The sequence below is a fragment of the Aquarana catesbeiana genome, linkage group LG01 (assembly GCF_042186555.1).
Source record: "Aquarana catesbeiana isolate 2022-GZ linkage group LG01, ASM4218655v1, whole genome shotgun sequence".
Classification (NCBI taxonomy): domain Eukaryota; kingdom Metazoa; phylum Chordata; class Amphibia; order Anura; family Ranidae; genus Aquarana; species Aquarana catesbeiana.
Window position 1 is genome coordinate 6,590,284 of NC_133324.1, and position 25,102 is coordinate 6,615,385.

Genomic DNA, 25,102 nt, shown 5'->3' on the forward strand with positions numbered 1-25,102 from the left:
CAGTTGTATCCATCTCCAACCCCATAGCTTCGGACTTAGTATAGTTTACCTTATAGTTTGCTAACTCCCCGTACTTGTTTAACTCGCTTAGAAGGGAAGGGAGGGATATAGTTGGAGAGGTTATGAAGAAGATCAAATCATCAGCATATGCTGCTAATTTGTGTTCCTCTCTCTCCGTCTTAATACCCCTGATATTACAATCAGCACGTATTTTCCTTAGAAAAGGTTCCAGTGTGAGAATGAAAATAATTGGTGAGAGAGGACACCCCTGCCGCGTTCCATTTTGTATCTCAAAGGGGTCCGATAGCCTATCATTAACCTTAACCCTTGCGCTTGGAATTGAGTAAAGGTTTGAGAACCAGCTCAACATTCCTTCACCCAGTCCGATATGTTGTAAGGTTGTTTTGAGAAAAATCCAATCAACCCTATCGAAAGCTTTTTCTGCGTCCGCTGAGAACAGTACGAGGGGTTCCTGTCTGCTCTGTGCAGTATATATTGCATTTATTACTCTTTGCGTGTTTTCCCTACCTTCCCTTCCTGCCGTAAATCCCACCTGGTCTGGATGAATTAGTGCCGGGATATGTTCTTCTAATCTTAACGCCAGGATTTTAGAAAAAATTTTTAAGTCCACGTTCAGTAACGCAATTGGCCGGTAGCTAGAGCATTGAGATGGATCCTTTCCTTCCTTCGGAATTACTGCTATGTGTGCCATCAAGGTTTCTCTAGGTATCTTCCGCCCTTCCCGTAGGGAGTTAAAAGCCGCTGTAAACCTCGGAGCCAATTTCTCAGCAAAAAATTTATAGTACGTCAAAGTATACCCATCTGGGCCCGGGGCTTTCCCTGCTTTTAGAAGGTTTATTGCTTTTTTAAATTCTTCTATTGAGATTGGTGCATCTAAGTCTCTTGCTACCTCCTCCGTTAACCTTGGCATTTCTGAATTGCCCAAATATTCTTTTGCCCTCTCTTGTTTGTTTCTGCACCTATGTGGGGGCTGATGACCATCCAGCTGGTACAGACCCTCATAGTATTCCTTAAAGATCTGTGCCATCTCCTGTGATGATTTCGCCGCCACCCCCTGCTGTGTTTTAATACCCGTCAAATGGGGTGGTGTGGTGGCATCCTTAAGGGCCTTTGCCAGCATCCTACTTGGTTTATTCCCAAATTCGTATAGTGTCCGCCTACCCCGTTTCAGTTTAGCTTTAGCCTGTTCGATGAGGAGCAAGTTCAGGTCTCCTCTAAGGCCACCTAGTTTCTCCTCTAAAGCCTGTGTTTGAGATTTTTTATGTTTCAGTTCTACGACCCTAATTTTTTCGAGCAGCTCCTCAATCTGTGCGTTAAACTTCTTTTTCCTATGCGCCCCGAGCGATATCAAAACTCCCCTCATCACACATTTGTGTGTTTCCCACACACAGAATGGGGTGACTTCACTCGACTCATTTATCTGGAAAAAGGAGTCTAATTCCTGATTAAGTTCTTGCTCATACTCCATATCTTTTAAAAGCATTTCATTAATCTTCCAATGCCATTCCCGACGTTCTTCCTCCCCCAGATCCAACGTACAATCTGTCGGGGCGTGGTCTGAAAGGGTAAATGAACCTATTTCCGCACTCACCAAAGATGATATGACTGTCTGTGATATCATAACATAATCGATACGCGTATATGTTTTGTGTTTTGATGAATAAAACGTATAGTCCCTGTCCTGGGCATGGATTGACCTCCATGTGTCTATTACTTGCAAATTACTCAATAGTTTCTTAATTCTTCGTGTTTTTGTCAGAGAGAGATGTGAGGCTCCCCTGGACGTATCCAGGAGCGGATCTAATACTAAATTTAGGTCGCCTCCTATCACTAAAATGCCCTCCTTATGTTGATATATCATTTGTAGACAGGTCTCCAGGTAGCTAACCTGTTCTTCATTTGGGAGATACAGGTTCACCAGTGTGATCCTCTGTAGTCCAATTTGTCCCTTTACAATTAAAAGGCGACCCTCCTCATCTGTGACTACCTTCAATTCCTTCCACGGGATCTGTTTTGAGACTATGATTGATACTCCATTGGTTTTAGAACTCGGAGATGTACTGTGATAAGCTGTTAAGAATTTATGATTTCCGAGTTTTGGTATTCTGTCCCTTCTAAAATGTGTCTCCTGAAGGAAGCCAATCTGCGTCCCCAACCTTCCCATCTCCGCAAGTAACCTAATCCGTTTTTCCGGGATATTCAATCCCTTGACGTTATATGAGGTGAATTTTATTCTAGTCATATTTTCCTCTTTCTTTACCTTTCCTTTTACGGTCTATTGGAATTTACGAGGAGAGGGGCCCCCCACCAGGATCCCAGGGAGAGAGAGCTGGGAAGAATAAAAAAAAAAAAAAAAAAAAGGAGAAAGGGAGGACCCCCCTTGTACCAATTGGAGGTCACAATCCGAACGGCGCGAAACCTCGGTGCCGTTTGGAGGGAAAAAAAAAAAAAAAAAAAAAAAAAAAAAACCAAATTTGTAAACGCCTCCGACTTGTCCTCCACTCAGAGGGGAGACGTCTATTGTAGGGGGATGCCCCTGAGCACAAAAAGTTTGAGTATCTGTATATCAGAAAAATACAGTGGCACGCCCATTGGTAATAACTAAGAGTGAAATAGCCCAGGAGAATACACCTGTAATATTACCAGTCAGTTACCCTTTTACATCTATGTTTCCATTTCCATACTTTTTAAAAAGTTTGAGTATCTATATATCAGAAAAATACAGTAGCACGCCCATTAGTAATAACTAAGAGTGAGATAGCCCAGGAGAATACACCTGTAATATTACCAGTCAGTTACCCTTTTACATCTATGTTTCCATTTCCATACTTGTATTCCGCTTGTTAACATATAACCCCATCCAACCCCTCCCTCCCCCTCCTCCCACATCCCCGTCCATCCCTTTCCCTGCCCCCTATTCCCAGATAACCCATACCTCACCCCCCTTCACCCCTCCCCCCCCCCCGCGCCCCCCCCCACCATCCCCGGTAAGACCGGGGTATTTGGAGAGCAGGGGGGGGGGCCAGGGGAGAGGAGAAAAAAAAAAAAAAAAAAAAAAACCCTGAAAACAATGCAGCAACTACAAAGTTCTTGTGTCCATCGCCTTCTCCGCTCCCTCTAATTCTTAGGGGGCCCTAAGGACCCCTATCCATTGGTGTAAAAATTTGTGTACTAATAAAAAACATATTATTTAGTGTCATTATGTCCCTCCCCCTTCTCCCTCCCCCCTCCCTCCCTTCTAACCCCTCCCCCCCACCCCCACCCCCCCCTTCCCTACCCCCATTTATACCCCCCCCTTTCTTACGCGTGTACAACCAGTGTAGCATGTGTAACCACCCAAACCCCCGTGCTTTGTGTCCATAATACAGCAAATCCTTATTACCTTTACAAAAAAAAAAAAAAAAAAAAAAAAAAAAAAAAAAAAAAAAAAACATTCCATCAAAGGACATCCTGTGCTTCTAAATTCCCATAACGTATTTCTCACCAAAACACAACAATAATTCACTCACTTACTATACCCACCCCTGTGACACACACACACACAAAAAAAAAAAAAAAAAAAAAAAAAAAAAGAAAAAAGAAAAAAAAAAGAAAAAAAAAAAATGGGAGCAGTAACGGGCCTTCCATTGGTATTGCCTATAATGTATCACACTCAGGTAAAACACCTTCCATTATGCATAAACAAACATAAAGAAACCCGCAGGTAAAAAGAAAGCGAGAGGAAAAGAAGAGAAAACTTTCCCTCTTCCCCTCCCCTCCCTTCCCCCTTTTGGGAGGTGGAACACGATGGGCACCCCCAGGGGGGGAGAGAGTGTCCCCCGAACCTTCCATCAAGTCCGGGACAACGCACAATTGTAAAGAGTCAATTACAAGATGACAAACGGAAAAAAAAAAGAGAGAGAGAAAAAGAGAAAAAAAAAAAAAAAAAAAAAAAAAAAGAAAAAAGCAAAAAGCAAGTCCATCATTAAATCATGACCCCATTTCCTTCTCCTCTGTTCCTACTCCCTCGCAGTTATTTCTGTTGGGTATACTCTCTGACATTGTCCGTAGTCATATCAATCCAATCAGGGATCTCCACTATTTCAGAACCTAGGAACTTGAATAAGTCCGGTAGTTGCTCTGGCGCCATCAGGGCAAAGGTGTGATCATCCTTTTTTATGATTACTGAGAATGGGTGTCCCCATCTGTAAGTTGCACCTTTTGCCCGTATTTGATCCAACAGTGGTCTCAGTAACCTTCTCCTTTTTTTCGTCTGCCGGCTAAGGTCTGGAAACACCTGGACCCCCTGACCTGCGACTTCTAGCACCCCTTTCTGCCATGCAGCTCTCATTATATCCTCCTTCACCCTAAAAAAATGCACCCGGCAAAGCACATCTCTAGGGGGTCCTATTTCTGGCATAGGCCCTGCTGGGCTCCTATGAACACGATCCAGCTCAATATGATTGTCAGCTGTCTTTCCTAAATATTTATTAAAGACATCGGTTACTGTTTTCCTCAGCTCGGGTGGTTTTATTGTTTCTGGAATCCCTTTAATGCGTACATTATTTCTCCTGCTTCTGTTCTCAAATTCCTCTGCTTGTAACTGCAACTGTAACAGTTTTTGATGTTGTGTTTTAAACTTCCTTTCCAGTAACTCTATTCGGGCGTCTGCTGAGGACTGAGAGGACTCACAGACACCCATTCTTTTGTCCATCACCTCTAATTTGGCAGTTACTTCACTTAGTTCTTCCCTCACCGCAACTTTTAGGTCGCTCAATAGGACTTGTAATTCCTCTTTAGTTGGTAACGCCTGTATGAGCTTCCTAATGTCCTGTACACCATCAGTAGCCAGTACAATAGTTTCCCCCCTATTAACAGAACATACCTGAGTCTCTGTAACAGCCCCAGTCCGGGGCACGATTGGGGGGCTTGTTTCTGCGGTTTCTGCCACCTCCGTACGGATGTTCCCGGCTGAAACACTTACGGTGATCGGGGTAGGTGGTTCCTCCATGGCCGCTTGCTGTCTCAGAGCGACCCGAGCAGCACGCTGTGAAACGGCCCCGGCCTCCACTGACATGACTGGCTCCGTCTTTCCGGTGAGGTACTTGGTGATGGACGGGTATCTGGGTGCCTCCGCCCGACCTGCGCTCTTCTCTTGTCTGCTTCCAGGCATAAACTCGCCCCTGCAACTGCTCGTGGTTCTCCTGGCGTATCTCACTCAGCCCGCCGAACCCGATCTCCTGCTCGAGCGCGCCACTGCGATGCTCCGCCTCTCACTCCGTCATGCTCAGACCGCACCTCCCTGCGTCATTCAGTCACGCATGTTTCTCAACTCCAGTCCACGTATGAATACTTTTTTAAGGCACTGTATATATATATATATTTATTTTTTCTTTGTTTAGCCCCTATTTAACTTTTAGTTGGCCCTTTTCAGATTTTATTAACATCTTCTTTCCCTTTTCCCTTCAACTATTATTTTACTGCAGATTTCTACTTTGCTTTTTTTCTGTTTTATTAAAAATTAATATTAACCTTTTTTTATTTTTTTTTGTTTCATTTGTTTAATATGTTTCCTTTTTTATTTTGTGAATGTATGAATCTCAGGAAAACCCCACAGCCATCTATTAATATAAAAGTTACTTTATTGAGTATCAGAAGGACATACATGGGATGATATTTAGTTGGAGGCAACAGTCTGGTCCACCCAGGATCTGAGGGAGGTGACGCGGGCGTAGACTCCGGGATAAGATGGAGAGCAGGTGCCGAGTCCAAAGGACACAACACCGGTCAGGGTCCAGGCTCCGTTCTTCTCACACACAAGGGGTCCACCAGAGTCACCCTGAAAAGAAGAAAAACCAGAAATGATGGAAGAGTTCTCATGGTGATGAATGTATGTGTGACATCTCTGGTCTTCATTTCTTACACAACTATGGAGTCATGAAATAATGTCATCTACTTACCACAACCTGAGTGTGGGGCTCAGCCCTGTATATATAAATGGGACCAGTATTTGGATTGCAATGTGGTTCTAAATATTGTCTTTTGAGGTGAACATACATTTCTAAGAGAAGCCATAATTGGTGGTCAGTATTATATTGAGTCTGCTGGGTGTAAAGGCATTTTTCAGTTTTGGGTGGAGTGTGGAAAGGTTGGACCATTTGTCAAGTTTTTATTGCTGTCTTTGTACCCATTGGAGACATTCACCCCTTTTTTTTTTGGTTCCCCAAAACAACAGTTGGTGAGAAATCCAATATTTTAGAGTAGTCACCAGAACAAGAGGTGATGGGAAATCCTCCAATGGAGACAAATGTTCCTATGACAATGCTCTAAGATGGGAAATCCATTCACTTTGATGAGATTTCCTCTCACTTCCTGTTGCATCTCCAGGACAGGAAATGAAAGAAAATCTTCCCAGCAGGACACAGACAGCAAATAATACCCAATTCACCAACAAGTGACCCGATGTGAGTATCAACTTGTAAGGGATCCTTTGAACCATTTACCAGTTCACTCCCACGTCACAAGCAGGTCAGCTAGTCAGTAGACCAGTAGGCAATTGCATGATACTTGTGTGGATGTCAATCCATTTTTATTAATTTGTGATGGAGTGGTTAAGGATTAGAACTTCTGTCAGGTTTTCATTGCTATTCAGGGCTCTACTAGAGAGATTTCCCCTCACTTCCTGTTCAGCTGACAATGTTTCCCCAGACAGGAAGTCAGGGGAACTCATCAACAGGGACACAAACAGGAATAAAAATCAGGTGTCCTGTTCTCCTCTCATCATAGTCTCCTCGTCATAGTTTTTTTTTTATTTCTGTCTGTGTTGTCTTCATGTTTAGTAAACTGTTTTCATCAAGACAGAAAGTGAGGGGAGATTTCATAAAGGGAGTTATGAATAGAAGTAAAATTCCGACAGAGCTTCTCCTCCTTCCCTACTCTATGCAAACTTTGAAACTAAATAAAAATCATTGTTGAACAAACATTTTAAGATGTCCTTATATCCTAATTGCCCATTTTTGGACTTTGCATGTCCCACGTAAGGTCATCTACACCATCATGGCACTGCTCAACCACAAGGCCAAGCCCAGTGCCATCTTATATGTTCTTTTACAAAAAAAAAATGTTGGACATACATTTTAAGATGTCCTTATATCCTAATTGCCCATTTTTGGACTTTGCATGGCCCACGCAAGGTCATCTACACCACGATGGCACTGCTCAACCACAAGGCCAAGCCCAGTGCCATCTTATATGTTCTTTTACAAAAAAAACATTAGTGGGTCTCAGAGGAGAACTTGAACTCGGGACCAAAGCATGAGACACATATATGAACCATTAAGGGGTCTAAAAGAACCCTTCACCACACAACATAATGCAGAAGATAATTCACTGTATGAAACATGGGATCATGGGACCATCAATGGTGGAGCAAATCATGAAGTATTTACTCATCAGTACTCATTAGAATTTATGAAATATTCAGTTTTAGAATAATATATATATATATATATATATATATATATATATATATATATATATATATATATATATAAAATACACTATGAATGATTGTCAGGCTACATAGACTGTTCTGCCTCATATAAAATGAACCAACTGCATCCTTAAGCTATTGTTCTGTTCACAATTGTGTAAAAAACGCTAACACTGGTCAATAGCATAGAATCTGTAGACCATCGTACCATGCAAGAGGTGGCACCAGAGGCACCAGCGCAGATCATGGAGGATTGAATTTTGGTTCCGAAGTATCTCTGGCACTGAGTGTTGGTAAGAAGAGGAAGGGCCGTCTGCTGGAGTTTAGCTGGCTTAGCTTTTGCTGAGAGAGAAATGGAGAAGAAATATATAAGCCCTAGACATCATTATGTACAACCCTCTGTAGGAGACCACGTTTGAATTCCCAAGTGTTAATCGGTTAACACTTTGTATTTTTTGCTATTCTAATCCCCTTACTGGCAGCATCGGTGTATCCCCATCCGCTGGTGAGGCATTTTTCTCCCACATTGAAGACATCAGAGGAAGCAGCGAGACACACAGGAGACACGCGGTCATTCAGGGTGGCAGGACTGGAAAGCTTGATCAGAGCGATGTCATTGACAAAGGTCCTGGCGTTGTACTGCGGGTGACTGAAGAACTGAGAAAAGATATAATGAGGATTAATGTTTTTATAGACTTTAATAAATCAAAATCTTCTTCTGAACTTGTAATAGTTGTCCCTCTGAACCTTCTCAGTTTGTAGTTTAATCTGCTTTATTATCATCTTTTATTCTCCTATTAACATTTTACTGAGAGTTGTCTCCACCTTAAACCGCCATCATATGTTATTTTAAGTTGAGGGAAGTGGAAAACCTCCCCGGTCTAGAAAGTGATGGAAGTGCCAGAACTCCATGTCACTTGTAAATCAGCGGAATCTCAGCTGACAATTTGAACACTTACGTTGGCCATGCCACTGCTTTAAACAATGGGACACAAGGGGGTAAGCAACCTCAGCACACCAGCTGTGGTTACACTATAAATCCCACAAGGCATTGCAAGACTCTGGAAGCCACAGACATGACTCCCAGAGGCTGAGGCATGATGGGATTTGCAGTTTCACCACATCTAAGAGATCCAAGGTCGGCTACTTCCTGGCTAGATGATGATGATGGATGTTCTCCAGCCAGGAAAAAAGGCGGCCTCTATCCAACTTGCTACAGCTTCTAATGCACATTGTGTGAAGCTCACTGTGTTCAGTGAAATCAAAGTAAGAAATTACAGTCAAGACTGAAGAGAAGGCTGGAGGTCCACTTTAACGGCTTTCCTGCTTCGGGACTCAAGGGGAAACAAAGCCCCATTTATAAGGCACTTGTAGTCTTTAAATGTAATAAGAAATAAGTCTGCCCACCCATACATATATCACTACATTCTCTACATAGGAAGAAAGCTTAGAAGACACAATGATGATGCTGATCACGTTCTCATGTCTAAAACATAAAAAAAATTAGAGTTCTCCTTTAGTAATAAGAACTTACTCTGCCAACGGACTTGACCTGGATGGGCTCAGCATTGGATAAAAGGTCAAATGCGCCCAGGACCACAAGGTCAGAAGATCTGGATGGAAGACAAACATAATAGGTCTTTGGTAAACGGTTGGGTATTGTGGTAACTATGGTTTTCAAACGTAACCGTATTTGCTCCATACATGGGGAAATGCCTGGAAGTGTCACAGTAATTTAGTAATGGGTCAGAGACTATACTACTCATACTATCCACATCCATCTACTTTATACAGCCCCCTACCTTCTACATCCTGTAGTACGGTGAATTAACAGTCAGTTGTAAATTGGATATATGTCTCTATATTGTATCTTATTTATAAACCAGAGGCTCTGTGTGCACATTTGAAAAAATTGATCTTTATTTAGGATGACTCTGGTCTATAAACCAGAGACTCTGGATGGACAGTTGGATAAATGGCTCTATATTTAGCATGTGTCTGGTCTATAAACCAGAGGCTCTGGATGGACAGTTGGATAAATGGTTCTATATTTAGCATGTGTCTGGTCTATAAACCAGAGGCTCTGGATGGACAGTTGGATACATGGCTCTATATTTAGGATGTATCCATTCTATAAACCAGAGACTCTGGGTGGATAGTTGGATAAATGGCTCTTTATTTAGAATGTTTCCGGTCTATAAACCAGAGGCTCTGGATGGAACGTTGGATGAATGGCTCTTTATTTAGGATGTGTCTGGTCTATAAACCAGCGCCTCTGGATGGACAGTTGGATAAATGTCTCTATATTTAGGATGTATAATAAGCCAGAGGCTCTGGATGGACAGTTGGATACATTTCTCTATATTTAGGATGTGTCTGATCTTTAGACAAGAGGCTCTGGATGGACAGTTGGATAAATGGTTCTATATTTAGGATGTGTCTGGTCTATAAACCAGAGATTCTGGGTGGATAGTTGGATAGATGGCTCTATATTTAGGATGTGTCTGGTTTATAAGCCAGAGGCTCTGGATGGACAGTTGGATAAATGGCTCTATATTTAGGGTGTGTCTGGTCTATAAACCAAAGACTTTGGATAGACAGTTGGATGAATGGCTCTTTATTTAGGATGTATCTGCACTATTAAACAGTAAAGCATTGCAGTGAAAGTTGACCTTGCAGTAGAATAGTATCACATAAGACTCACATGACTTCACAGTGGGCAGCAGTGACAACCCAGAGACTGTTGATGACGGAGCCGCCACAAAAGTGGAATCTAGTGCTGTTCTGTGGAGGAAGAGTCATGAGGTCATTGCTTTATATATAGAGATTATTTCACCTACCCCATGAAGATTCTTCCCCCCATAGAAAACTGAACAATGTTAAAGTTACAGAGGGGGGCCACTTAGGCGTGGTGCAAGGAAGCTTTACAAAGCCCCAATATTCATCACTAGAGTTTTCTAGAAGACAAATCCAGAGGGAAGATTCCAGGTACATAGATGACATTACCAGTATCTAAAGCTGAACTCCAGACTGATATAACATACTCCAATTATTGCAAAATCTAAGTATGTATCTGCTCCATTTTCCCTTCAATCCTGCTCACTGGGTTCTTCCTGGAGAAGAGGACCATCCATTCTGGACTCTGACATTTCCCTTCAGCTTCAGATCACATGACTAATTGTCTAGGCAGTCAGACATGCTGCTAACACTGGAAGAAACCTAAAGCAGCACCTTCAGCCCTCCTATTGTTATTATTTATCCATGCCAGCAAAACTGTAGACTTTTCTTTTATTGGAATCTAGGTCCATTTTAGAGAGGTTCTGCCCTTGAGGATAGAAGTTGGAAGAATCTCCACATACCCTCCACCTTTGATCTTTGGATGGTGTCTACCTTCTCTGATCACATGTTGATCATCTTCTAGAGGCTTCTAAGGGCCATCTCCTACTCCTTGATGTTCTTTGTTGGGAGACATCTTATCACCTTCCCCTCCCCCCTTTGCTTTATGAAGAGGGTTGTCACCTACCCCTGCCTCCTCCCACTTAGCTTTCCTAGGAGGGCTGTGTTATGTTAAATCTTTCAATTTGGAATCGACAAGTAAAACATTCAGTCAGTTAAATTCTAAATTGTGTCCATGGGAAGTCCTATATCTGGGGGATGGGGTGGGGGGCATGTGTTTGAACACAATGGATGACATTCTGGGGGATGGGGTGGGCGGCATGTGTTTGAACACAATGGATGACATTCTGAGCAGACAGATCCCTAGAAATGACAATAAACCCAGAAATGTTATAATTTAGAAAGCAAGATAAGATGTGTTATGAAATCATCGTACCTGAATAGACACCTGCCATGGCCAAGAGCCAGGGACGGCGTTTTCTCCATTCACAATCCTGGCGTTGTCGGAGATATGAGGCCTGATGGCGGGAACACCGCAACCTGAGAAAAACACGTTCTTATTATAACTGCCAGTAATACATTGTTACACACTACAATATAATACAAAACAACGTCTGTTTGGGTTTGGAGTCTTTTTTTATCGTCTTTTCACTTTGCTTTCATACGATCCTTAATTTAGCAGAATTTTAAGAATTAAAAAAATAAAAATAAACAATAAAATAATCAGGGCCAGGCTATCATTGTTTTATCCATAGTGGATGGGAAATTCATTTTTGAAGCTGAATTTAATCCTTTAGAATGGTTTTGCGGTGTGATCAATAAGATAGAGATTGCCACAAGCCTTTCCACATATTCAGATCAATGTACTACGTTTTACATACGCTCTATGAATGTATGTGTCCAGAATATTTTATATATATATATATATATGTAAAAAATATATATATATATATGTAAAAAAGAAATATATATTATATACAGTATATATATATTACAGTGTTCTACAAACATCCAGTACATGTACTCACCATAGGCTCCGCTGAGCAGGACCAGGCAGGACAGGACCCACAGTGTTGCCATTTTCTGATATTCTTGGATATGAGGACGATTGTAAAGTCTGTTCAGCTTATATACGCTCAGTCAGCCAATCAGGGGAGAACTCCAGGCTTGCTATTAGGACAATTTTAGACCTCCTTATCAGGGAAACCTTTAGCAATTGCGTATATTCCACCGACGTGGGCTGGAGGAAAAGGTGTGAAGAAACAGGTGTTACAGGAGAACGTCACTTATCAAGACTCTCGCTGAGTGATGGAATCTACAATTAGTCCATGTATCAGAGTACGTCATTTACTCCATATTACCTAAAAAGTAGGGTTTTTTTTATGTTAAGGAACATCTAAAAAATGTATGAATATTGTCATTCTGCATAACAGAATTTTCACCACTAAACACACACAGGTCTTGCATTCCAAGATCTCACCAACGCTTCTCACATGTCTCCTAATAACTAATTCCTTTTCAGTTAGGACAAAATCCATCATAGACCATGGGCTCCCCTCCTCCACTTCGGCTCAACAGTGTGGGGACCTCACCTTTATTGAAAAAAAGCTCCAGGCTACAACAAAACCATGGGAAATAATGGCACAAACCAGCATTTATTGAATAAAAACCCTAAGATTCAAACAAGACCTAGAGGTTTAAGCTTTCTGGATTTTACTGGCTGGATGACAGTGGAGAGTTTTTATGAATCTAATGCCAATGTCTACCATTTTCTGTCTTTGTTTTGTTGTGGATGTGTCAGTGGTGCGCTGGTGGTCTGGGCAGACTTCAGAAAGATTATTTCACTCAGATTGTTAGTGGGAGATATTCTGTTATATTATGCCAGAAGTAGAAGCAGAGTGATCTCCATCCCCACAGTGCCTGCATAGTTCTGGTGTGACATCAGATATGAAGGAGACAGCAACACAGGACCTGTGAAGCCCCCACTGACCTCGAACAAATGGGGTACTGACTACTAACTACAAATGGTATGGGGGTAGTAGGTAACCATTGATTTTATCTCTTATATCAAATAAAGAGTGGATATTATTGAAGATGAGGAACATCTCCAAAATTAATGGATATTGTGGTTCAACAATACAGAATTTTCACAAATAAACGCACAGAAATCTTGGATTCCAGGATCTCACCAATACTTCTCACATGTCTCCTAAGGACCCCATAATTAATTCATTTTCAGTTAGAAAAAATGCTATCATAGACCACGGGCTTCCCTCCTCCACCATGGCTCAGTGGTATAGGGATCCCACCTTTTTTTAGAAGAAGCTCAATATAACAAAGGGAAATAATGGCACAAACCAGCATTTGTTGAATAAAACTCTAAGGCGGGGTTCACACCATTGCGAATTGAATGCATCCAATTCACAATAGCAGGAGATTTTGCCTGGCTCTCTGTGGAGCCGGTTCACATATCTCCGCAGCAGGTCCGGTGCCTCTTTTGGTCTGTTTCAGGTACCAATTCAGTACAAAATTCGGGCTGAAATCAGACCTGAAACGGGGAACCAGCACGCACCGGACCCCTGCTGTGAGACGGATCCGTCTTAGGTGTGAACCGAGCCTAAGATTCAACATGCAGATGGCACCAATCTTTTTGTGCCTTGGCCTGAATGAGCTAGCTGTCACAGCCACAACATGCTTCAACGCACGCAAAAATGCATGAGCTGCAGCACTCTGCTTTGCTTTGTAAATTGACCCTTAATTGGCCACCAGCTAAATATACACATATGAGGTGTTAAAATATGTATATATATATATGGAAATATGGGGGGCCACTTGTAAAAGTAATGCAGTCTTTGTTGTTTTTCAAAATCAAGAAAACAAAGCAGCTTTCTTCAGCTAAAGTAAACACAAACAGTCCTTAATTCTGAACGTTCTTGAAAAACACTATGGCTCACCGCCGCTATACCAGTCCCACACCAGGGTTTGGGGTTCCCATCTGATTCTGTGTACAGGAAAAACCACTGGAGCTTAACAAACAATATTTTGATCACAATACAGTCCACACTTCCTCACAGACAGGCACTGATTCCTTCATGATCCTTTTCAGGTCTCCCCTACTGGCAGGTTAACCCTTTTGGTACCAGGTCCCTGTAATCAGGGCCTCACAACTCCTTCTGAGCCTCCAAATTCTGGGTTCTAAATGAGGACGTACCAATCCTGAGTGCGCTGTAAGCCAGATCTCTTCTCTCCAAGTGGACTTCCCCAGAACGGCTCACCCTGCATGCCCTCTACATGTTGGTGGCCAGTGGAGATTGCCCTCTACATGTTGATGACCAGTGGAGATTGCCCCTACATGTCTGTGGCCAGTGGAGATTGCCCCCTACATGATGGTGGTCGAGATTGCCCCCAACATGTCTTTGGTCAGTAATAGATTGACCTTACATATTGGTGACCAGTGGAGTTTACACCCTATATATTGGTGGTCAGTGGAGATCGCCCTTTACATATTGGTGCCCCACATAGCATTTCCGTTAGTAGTCAGTACCCAAATTTGTTGGTGGTCAGTGGAAGCTTCACAGGTCCTTCACTGCTGTCTCTCATCTCCCTCATCTCAGCTGCACACCAGAACAATGCAGGCACTGTTGGGCTGGAGATCACTCTGCTTGTACTTCTGGCATACAACAGAATATGTCCCTCTAACAAACAGAATGAGAGACTCTTTCTGAAGTCTTGCTAGATGACCTAGGTGCCTGGGACTAGTGACACCAATGCCTGGAACATCTAGTAATATGAACAAATGCAGTAGTCATGAGCCCAGGTGGGTCCATGCTTGCGTGTCACACCACACACCAGCTCCTCGCTGTAAAGTCCACAACATAACAAAGACAGGTAATGGCACAAATAGGCATTAGATTAATGAAACTCTCCATTGGCATTCAGCAGGATACATTCAGAAAGTTTAAACCTCTATGTCTTTGTTGAATCTTAGAGTTTTATTCAACAAGTGCTGGTTTCCCTTTGTTATGTTGTATGGTGGGATATCTTTTAAATAAAAGTGAGAAGTGGAGGAGGGGAGCTCTTGTTCCATAAGGGATTTTGGTTTAACTGAAAAGGAATTGGTTATGAAGTCCTTGGAAGACATGTGAGAAGCACTGGTGGGATCCTGGAACTCAAGATCTGTGAGTGTTTAATGGTGAAAATTTCTGTTATGTAGAAAAACAATATTCATTAATTTTTTATATGTTCCTCAATGTAAAAAACCCCTACTCTTTAGGTAATATGGAGTAAATGATGTACTCTGAAACACAGACTAATTATAGATTCCATCACTCAGCGAGAGTCTGGATAAGTGACGTTCTCCTGTAACACCTGTTTCTTCATATCTTTTCCTCCAGCCAACGTTGGAGGAATATCGGGTATTGCTAAAGGTTGCCTGATAAGGAGGCCTAAAATTGTCCTAATAACAAGCCTGGAGCTCTCCCCTGATTGGCTGACTGAGTGTATATAAGCTGAACACACCTTACAATCGTCCTCTTACCCAAGAAAAGCAGAAAATGGCAACACTGTGGGTCCTGTCCTGCCTGGGTCCTGCTCAGTGGAGCCTATGGTGAGTACATGTACTGGATGTTTTTGGCACAATGTAATATTTATAATCTACTGTATATGTTTTTAAGGATACTATACGTAGGAAATAATCTAGACACCCACATTCATAGAGCGTATGTAACGTAGTACATTGATCTGATTATATGGAAGACTTGGCAATCTCCATCTTAGTGATCACATCGAAGAACCGTTCTATAGGATTCATTTCAGCTTCCAAAATGAACTTCCCCTCCACTATGGATAAGACAATTGAACAAGCAAACTACTGGACAATATATGGCCAGGATAGCCTGGATATGGTTATTTTATTTTATTTTTATTGAATAGATAAAAAAAGTAAAAAATCCGCCTTATTATCGATCATATGTAGACAAAGTGCAAAGGCGATAACTGAAACTTAATGACCAAACAGACGTTGTGTTGTATTATATGGTTGTGTGTAACAATGTATTACTGGCAGTTATAATAAGAATGTGTTTTTCTCAGGTTGCGGTGTTCCCGCCATCAGGCCTCTTATCTCCGACTACGCCAGGATTGTGAAAACGCCATCTCTGGTTCTTGGCCATGGCAGGTGTCTCTTCAGGTACGATCGTTTCTTACCACATTTTTAATCTTGTTGTCCAAATTGTAACATTTCTGGGTTTTAATGTCATTTCTAGGGATCTGTCAGCTCAGAATGTCATCCATTGTGTACAAACACACTCCCCTCCCCCATCCCTCAGATCTATGGCTTACTATAGACACAATTTAGAGTTTCACTGACTGAATGTTTTAATTTTCAGCTCCTAATTGAAAGATGAGGTGTTGCACAGCCCTGTTAGAAAAGAGGAGGCAGGGGTAGGTGACAACCCTCTTCGAAAATTAAAATAAAGGTGGGGGGTGGAGAAGATGTGTCCCACCAAAGAACATTAAGGAGCAGAAGATGGCATTTAGAAGCACCTAGTACATTAGAGGGGGAGGGTATGTGGAGAGGTTTCCCACTTTTATCCCCAAGGGGTAGGTGAAATGATCTGTATATAAAGCGATGATCTTATGACTCTTCTCCCACAGGACTACACTGGAATGCACTACTGTGGTGGCTCCATCATCAACAATCTCTGGGTTGTCACTGCTGCCCACTGCCCAGTCAGGTGAGTCTTATATAATAATATTCTACTACAAAGTCAGCATTCACTGCAATGCTTTACTGGTCATCTGTACATCCAGAGCCTCTGATTTATAGACCAGATACATCCTAAATATAGAACCATTTATCCAACTGTCCATCCGGAGTCTCTGGTTTATAGACCAAATACAATATAGAGTCATATATCCAATTCACAACTGACTGTTATCTCTCTTTATTTCAAGATATAGACGGGTAGAGTTTGTAGAAACTAGAGATATGTAGATAGTATGGGTGGTATAGTCTTGTAGCCATTACTAAACTACTGTGCTAAACATGTATGGAGCGCAGAAGGTTGAGTCTGAAAACCATAGTCACCACAACACCCAATCACTTCCCAATGACCTGCCATGTTTTTCTTCCATCCAGATCTTTCCACCGTGTGGTCCTGGGTGAATTTGACCTTTACTCCAATGCTGAGCCCATCCAGGTCAAATCCATCGGCAGAGTAAGTTCTTATTATTAAAGGAGAACTCTAATTTTATAAAAGATTTAAATGTGAGAAGGTGATCGGTGTCATCAATGTGTCTTCTAAGGTTTCTTCCTATGTAGAGATTGTAGTGATATATGTATGGGTGGGCAGACTTATTTCTTAATGCATTTAAAGGCCGTGCTTCCTCCATTATCATGGCACACATATAGGGACTTGTAGTATCCACAGATATGGGATGGAGTTCTGAAGATCCTACAAGACATTTCTTCCTCTCTGTTATTTTCATTTGTGAAGGAATACAAATAAATGAATAAATACATAAATACGCTCATTTCAATTAAAAAGAACTGAATATAGATGATAGAATTTCTGCTTGTACTGAGGTTCTCTGGTTTGTTATAGGAGGGATCATCTAGGCACAAGCTGCTCCAAGACTGTAAGTGGTCCTATAAATGGGGCTTTGTTTGCTCCTGGGTCCTGAAGCAAAAGAGTCAATAAAGCTGATCCAGCCATTGATTCAGACTTGCACAGTTGTACCGGCTCCTCTCCTGGACTGAAATTTCTTACTCTGATTTCACTGCACACTTTGAGCTTCTCACAATGTGCATTTGAAGCTGCAGTAAGCCGGATGGCGCTCCGCCTCATTTCCTGGACGGAGGTCGTCCACCATCATCTTGTGTGCAGGAGTAGGCAACCTCAGATCTCTAGCTGTGGTAAAACTACAAATCCCATCATGCCTCAGCCTCTGGGAGTCATGTCTGTGTCTGTCAGAGTCTTGCAATGCCTCATGGGATTTGTAGTTTCTTCACAGCTGGAGTGCCAAGGACACCTACCACTGTGGCCTTTTTTGGTTGTGGAATGTCCAAAGTAACGGCTTGGGCCCTTTACTTGTCAGCTGAGATTCCTCCGATGTACAAGTGACATGGAGTTCTGGAACTTTTATCACTTTTTAGAGAACTTTTTTAGCTTCCCGCAACTTAAAATAACATATGATGGTGGTTTAAGGTGGAGACAACTCTCAGTATAATGTAATAGGAGAATAAAAGATGACAAGTAAGCAGATTAATCTACAAACATAGAAGATTAATTAATCCTTAATACAATGTTTCCCAGTTCTTCAGACACCCCCAGTACAATGCCCAGACCGATGAGAATGACATCGCCCTGATCAAGCTTTCCAGTCCTGCCACCCTCAATGACCGCGTGTCCCCCGTGTGTCTCGCTGCTTCATCTGATGTCTTCAAAGAAGGAGAAAGTTGTGTCACCACCAGATGGGGATAAACCAATGGTGTCAGTAAGTAAATTAGATGTTCTTCAAAAATACAAACTAGTATTAACCGGTTAAAGCCCAATTCAAAGTATGCCCTAAAAATCTTTGTCTAAGATTGTAGGACTTACCTCCAATGCTTTGGTCCTCTTCTCCTGCTATGGCCATCCCACGGCATGTTTTGTGCACCAGGAGCTTAGACAATGGCTCCTGTGTGAGCAATGCCTGCAAACTGTTCACAGGCATCATTAATGAAATATTAGAGTTACAATGTTAAGGTATATGATTAAAAAAATAAAATTGTTTCTATTGATTGCATTTTAACCCTTCATGATCCAACCCTAATGTATCCTTTTTTTCCATTAAAGTGTATTCCAAGCCAAAATATTGTTTTGTTGTTGTTTTGGATATTGTGGATTTTTTTTTCTGGAAAGGTTTCCCTTACTTCCTGTTACCTCTTACTGAAGAATCCTTTGTAAAGTAAAGGGAATCCCATCTTAGAGAGTTATGACATGTGTCCCCCTGAAAAAATTCTGCTAACCTGCTGTTCCAGTGATATCATAAAAATTTGGAACATCGCTATCTGTCCCAATGGCCACCAAGACCAACTGAGATGATGAATCCTCTCAGAGAGGACACAGACAGCAGTTTCCTTGGTGGCCCCCTGTACTGGTGAACTAGTGGCAAATGCCCTTTTTCCTTTTGTTAAAGGGGCTCTTCATGGACATTGGATGGTCACTCGGTGGTTATTAATTTATTTTCCTAATTTCCTTTTCATTTATTGAGGCCTAGTTATGAAGACTGACATAATAATAACCTTTCCCTTGGCCTGCATTCCACTTTTTAAACTCTCCAGATTATAAAAGTTTGACTCAGAAGTCTCCAATGAAGTGGTGACATGTAGGAACACTAAATACCTCGGCTTATGCCAGTTTTTTTTCTTAGAATAAATTATTATTTGAAATTTTTGATAAAAAAAAAAAACAACAGAGAAGTTACACAAAGAAGCGTCATAAGGTGGAAAAACTGCCAAACATTTCCAGTAAAAATGGGGCAAGATATCAGTTTCAGTCTGGTATGGACAGGCATCACAATGACATGGTCATAAAATGGTCTTCTGTGGAGAGCTATACATAAAGATGTCACTCTAGAGGTTAAATATGTCAGTTGCTGTCCATCTTATACATTAATCCATCTTCTCCCTTTCTCTCTCTCATCACTAGCTGAACCAGCTAAACTTCAGCAGGTGTCTCTTCCTCTTCTGACCAACACTGACTGCCAGAGATACTTTATCCCCAGAATCGAGGCCTCCATGATCTGCGCTGGTGCCTCCAGTGCCTCCTCCTGCAAGGTAAGATGATCTACAGGCTTCTTTTGACCAGATTTTAGCTTTCTTCAGTCATCTTGTTGGACAGAACCATAGCTTATGGATCCAAACATCTCTAATGTGGGTCACTTTATATGAGGCAGGGCAGTTTGTAGACTAACAATCATACATAGAGTATCATAGATATTATTATTGAATTAAGTATTACATTAATCCTAATGAGTAGTAAAGAGTGAATAATGAATGATTTGCTCCTCCATTGATGGTTCTGTGTTCTGTTTCATATGGTGGACTATATTCTGCATATCACTGTTGTTGAAACTAACTGGTGAGGGGTTCTTTTAGACCCATTAGTGGTTCATATTTATGTTTCATGATTTTTTTTACAGAGTTCAGGTTCTCCTCTGAGACCCATGGAGTGTCTTTTGTCAAAGAATACTGTATTTAATTAAAATGGCACCGAGCTTGGCCTTGTGGTTGAGCAGTGTCATCAGTGTGTAAATGACTTTACGTGGACCCTACAAAGTCCAAGAATCGGCAATTGTGTTATGAAGCCGCTTAGAACAAAGATTGCTCAACTGCTCAACCACAAGGCCAAGCTTGGTCAAGGCCAAGCATCTTAACGTTTATTAGTCTATATTAAGAAGGGAAGGATGGGAAGCATCTCCACTCACTTGATCCCATCAAACCCAATACTGTATAATACTTAATATCAATTATGGCTTTTCTTTAGTGTATGGTAACCTCAAAAGAAGATAATTGGGACTACATTGCTTTCCCTCTCATGGCCCAAATACTGATTCCATTTCTGATATAATGAATTGAATCCACACTCAGGTTGGAGTTATGTCCTATTGTAAGTAGATAATATTGTGTCATGACTCCATAGTTCTGTCTATAGTAACCTCTTCCAACCCAGCCTCCCATCCCTTTAACTGGGCATTTATGCTTCGCAGTCAGGAAGGAATTACTGATTGCTTGACCACTGTGATTGGCATTTGCAATGGTCACAAGATCAGGATCCAACCACTGCAGCTCCCAATTATAACTAGAGAAGAGGATCTGTCTATGATAGCTTGGTCACTGTGTTGGGAGCATGTAGCAAGCGCACTCTCAGCACAGACACTTTGGACATCTATGGACACATATGTGTGGTGTGTGATCGTTAAAGCACAAACTCTTTGCAGTCACACATAAACGTTATGTGGGTAGCAAGTGATTTATTAAAATGACAGATGATTATTTGAGAACTCTTTTATCATTCCCAAATTTGCTCCCTTTCAGGGTGACTCCGATGGGCCCCTTGTGTGCCAAAGGAACGGAGCTTGGACCCTGGCTGGAGTTGTGTCCGCGGGCAGCCCGACCTGTTCTCCGTCTTCTCCCGGAATCTACGCCCGCGTCGCCTCCCTCAGATCCTGGGTGGACCAGACTGTTGCCGCCAACTAAATACCATCCAATGTCCTTTTTTCTACTCAATAAAGTAACTTTTATATTAATATATGGCTGTGGGGTTTTCTTAAGATTCATGAATTCATAAAATAAACAAAAAAACATATTAAACGAACGATATAAATGAGATGTGTAAAAGAATATCAAATCTTTCAATTACCTTAGGTGGTGACAGTTTGTGACTCCTCTCCTTCTGTTTCATTGTGTGTGACCAGTTCACCCCTCCCCCCCCCCGTACACCTCCTGTGGGGCAGAGCAATTTTTACATTTCTGCTATGGGCCTAGTTGTAAAAACGTGCTACATAAATATATATATATTGATTTTTTTTTTTTTTAATGCAGTCCTTAAACATTCACTTTGTGGTATGATGCCTGACGTGTTGTGTGGAGCAAAGTTCCCCCGAACCACCACGTCACGCATTCACGTCACACATGACACCGCTTTGCCCCAGAAGCATTGTGTGGCCCCCTAAGGTACCACTGAAACACCTAGAGGCACAATCTCAGACGAGAAGTGCCTGAGTTAGACCCTTGTCCCACGCGTCCTATATGGCACTGTAACCAAAACAAACCACTCAAGCATTCCAACAAAGAATGGGTGTGACGGGTATAGAAAAGAGGGATAAGGGAAGGAAAAAAGAGTTCACAGGCTCAAAGCTTTATTGAAAGGACAAAGACACAAAAGGGAGAAGGGGAACATTTTGTTCAGGCGTACTTTTCCTACTTAAAGTCCATACCATGTTAAGGGCATGTGGCCTGGTATGGTTCAGAGTGGAGGGGGGGGCGCTCGCTCGTCCCCCCCTTTCCTGGCCTACTGGGCTACATGCTCGAATAAGGGTCTGATATGGATGCTTTGGGGGGATCCCACAACATTTTTTCATGTTTTTCTGTTGCCGGCAATGGCTTGCAACCGCGAGTCAATATAAATGTCATTCTTCTTCTTTAGAAATGCCATATTTGCTGCAGCAGGCTCTATACACAGTACAGATGCGCCACTTTACAGGCAGACTAAGGAACCCCCCAGGCACTATATTTAAAATGAATTTTTCATTTTTCTTGTTTCACTTTAAGCATCATTAAAATCACTGATGTGTTCGGGGCAAATTCGAAAGCCGCCGGAACACACGTTAAAGTCTATGGGACACTAACATAAAAAAACCAAAAGTGCTCATTTTAAAGGCTTATATGCAAGTTATTGTCATAAAAAGTGATTGGGGACCTGGGTCCTGCCCCAGGGGACATGGATCAATGCAATTTTTTTTTTTTTAAACGGCCGTTTTTTCAGGAGCAGTGATTTTTTTAATGCTTAAAGTGAAACAATAAAAATGAAATATTCCTTTAAATATCGTACCTGGGGGATGTCTATAGTGTGCCTGTAAAGTGGCACATCTTTCCTGTGTTTAGAACAGTCTGACAGCAAAATTACATTTCTAAAGGAAAAATTGTCATAGAAAACTGATTGCGGCTGTAATGTATTGTCGGGTCTCGGCAATATAGATAAAACTAATTGAAAAAATTAGCATGGCCCCCCCCCAGCCAATTACCAGGCCCTTTGGATCTTAAGGGGAACCGCGAACCAAAATTTATAAAAAAAATGGCGTGGGGGTCCCCCTAAAATCCATACCAGGCCCTTCAGGTCTGATATGGAAATTAAGGGGAAACCTGCGCCAATTTTTTTTTAAAATGGTGTAGGAGCCCCCCCCAAAATCCATACCAGACTCTTATCCAAGCACGCAACCTGGCAGGCCACAGGAAAAGAGGGGGGATGAGAGAGTGCCCCCCCTCCTGAACCATACCAGGCCACATACCCTCAACATGGGGAGGGTGCTTTGGGGTAGATGGGGACAAGGGCCTCATCCCCACAACCCTTGCCCGGTGGTTGTGGGGGTCTGCGGGCGGGGGGCTTATTGGAATCTGGAAGACCCCTTTAACAAGGGGACCCCAGATCCCAGCCTCCCCCCTGTGTGAATTGGTAATGGGTACAAGTACCCCTACCATTTCACAAAAAAAGTGTCAAAAATGTTAAAAACGACAAAACACAGCTTGGAACAAGTCCTTTATTAAAAAATAAAAATGTCCCACGATGTCCACTCATCTTCTCCTCTTTTCCTGTGGCCTGCCAGGTTGCATGCTCGGATAAGAGTCTGGTATGGATTTTGGGGGGACCCCTACGCCATTTTTCTTTAAATTTTGGTTCGCGGTTCCCGTTAATATTCATACCAGACCCTAAGAGCCTGGTAATGGACTGGGGGGGGCCCATGCTCATTTTTTCAATGAGTTTTATCTATATTGCCGAGACCTGACAATTCATTACAGCCGCGATCAGTTTTAAATGACAATTTTTCCTTTAGAAATGTCATTTTTCTGTGGTACTGTTCTAAACACGGGAAACATGCGCCACTTTACAGGCATACTATAGACACCCCCCAGGCATGATATTTAAAGGAATATTTCATTTTTATTCTTTCACTTTAAGCATTATTAAAATCACTGCTCCCGAAAAAACGTCCGTTTTTAAAAAAAAATTGCATTGATCCATGTCCCCTGGGGCAGGACCCGGGTCCCCAAACACTTTTTATGACAATAACTTGCATATAAGCCTTTAAAATGAGCACTTTTGATTATTCATGTTCGTGTCCCATAGACTTTAACGGTGTTCACGTGTTCGAACAAATTTTTTGCCTGTTCGCATGTTCTGCTCTGAACCGAACAGGAGGGTGTTCGGCTCATCCCTAGTAGATACCAAATAGATCTTCACTGTGATTTATTGCTTGGAACAGTTTCAGGAGGGCAAGTTAAGCCTGTATTAATGAAAGCAGCATTTTGTGCAGGGGGGAGACTCACAGGTGCAGTGTCCATCTAAATAAGGAGTGGCTATTCAATGATGATAGTTTTCCTATATACATGGAGGCAATGAATCATTCACTTTGGGGAACCTTCCCTGCCTTTGAATATAAGGAGTCCATCTGACTTGTTTTTGATGGTGCTCTTCATGCGACATCTTGTCCAGGGTGTGATTTATCTTTTTTGGTCTCCCCTTAATTCGGATGTCCCAAGATATTTTCTTTAAGATTTTGAGCTAGTTATGGAGCAAACAAGCCCTGAAGAAACAGATATACAGACCGTGAAATGTTGGCTATTATCTATTTCTCAGATTGTTTGAGGATTTGCGTCATTTAATTTACAGAACATGCCCACAACTTTGAAGATGTTTTTTTTTTTTTTTTTAAATCGTGAAGCAAGCAACAAATAGGACAAAATAACAGCAGAAAAGGGGTAGCAAAAGGCCCTGATTTTCTTGGAGAGGGGGCTTAATAAAGCCTTAATACATTCAAAAAGGATAATTGGATAATTTTACATAGTACACCTTTTTGGCATATTACCCTACCTATGAGAGTATTAACTATATCACTATATCAGCTACCATTTCAGTCTTCCATGCTGATTGTAGTGATGGGGTCCAGTTGAGCCACCTCATCAGTACCGGGGCAAGGTCGTCCACCACCCAGGACAGGTGAAGGCAATTTGCTCAGAGGTGGAGCTGTGAAGGGGGTGGTGATTAGTTCAGAGGTGGAGCTGTGAAGGGGGTGGTGATTTGCTCAGAGGTGGAGCTGTAAAGGGGTGGTGATTTGTTCAGAGGTGGAGCTGTGAAGGGGGTGGTGATTTGTTCAGAGGTGGAGCTGTGAAGGGGGTGGTGATTTGCTCAGAGGTGGAGCTGTGAAGGGGGTGGTGATTTGCACAGAGGTGGAGCTGTAAAGGGGGTGGTGATTTGTTCAAAGGTGGAGCTGTGAAGAAGATAGTGATTTGCTCAGAGGTGGAGCTGTGAAGTGGGTGGTGATTTGCTCAGAGGTGGAGCTGCGAAGTGGGTGGTGATTTGTTCAGAGGTGAGAGCTGTGAAGTGGGTGGTGATTTATTCAGAGGTGGAGCTGTGAAGGAAGTGGTGATTTGCTCAGAGGTGGAGCTGTGAA

General features: G+C 42.1%; 1 protein-coding gene and 1 pseudogene across 1 annotated transcript; one reads left to right on the plus strand and one right to left on the minus strand.

Moving 5' to 3' along the window:
* Positions 1 to 5,367: 5,367 nt before the first annotated feature.
* On the minus strand, positions 5,368 to 11,968 carry LOC141129952 (chymotrypsinogen A-like). The gene is made up of 7 exons (XM_073617970.1): positions 11,917 to 11,968; positions 11,325 to 11,428; positions 10,197 to 10,276; positions 9,027 to 9,105; positions 7,969 to 8,149; positions 7,701 to 7,834; positions 5,368 to 5,839 (listed from the first exon to the last, which is right to left on the minus strand). The coding sequence occupies exons 1-7, from the start codon at positions 11,966 to 11,968 to the stop codon at positions 5,678 to 5,680; spliced, it is 792 nt and encodes a 263-aa protein (XP_073474071.1). The 3' UTR covers positions 5,368 to 5,677.
* A 3,473-nt stretch (positions 11,969 to 15,441) lies between these two features.
* On the plus strand, positions 15,442 to 21,131 carry LOC141129962 (chymotrypsin A-like; annotated as a pseudogene).
* The last annotated feature ends 3,971 nt before the right edge of the window (positions 21,132 to 25,102 follow it).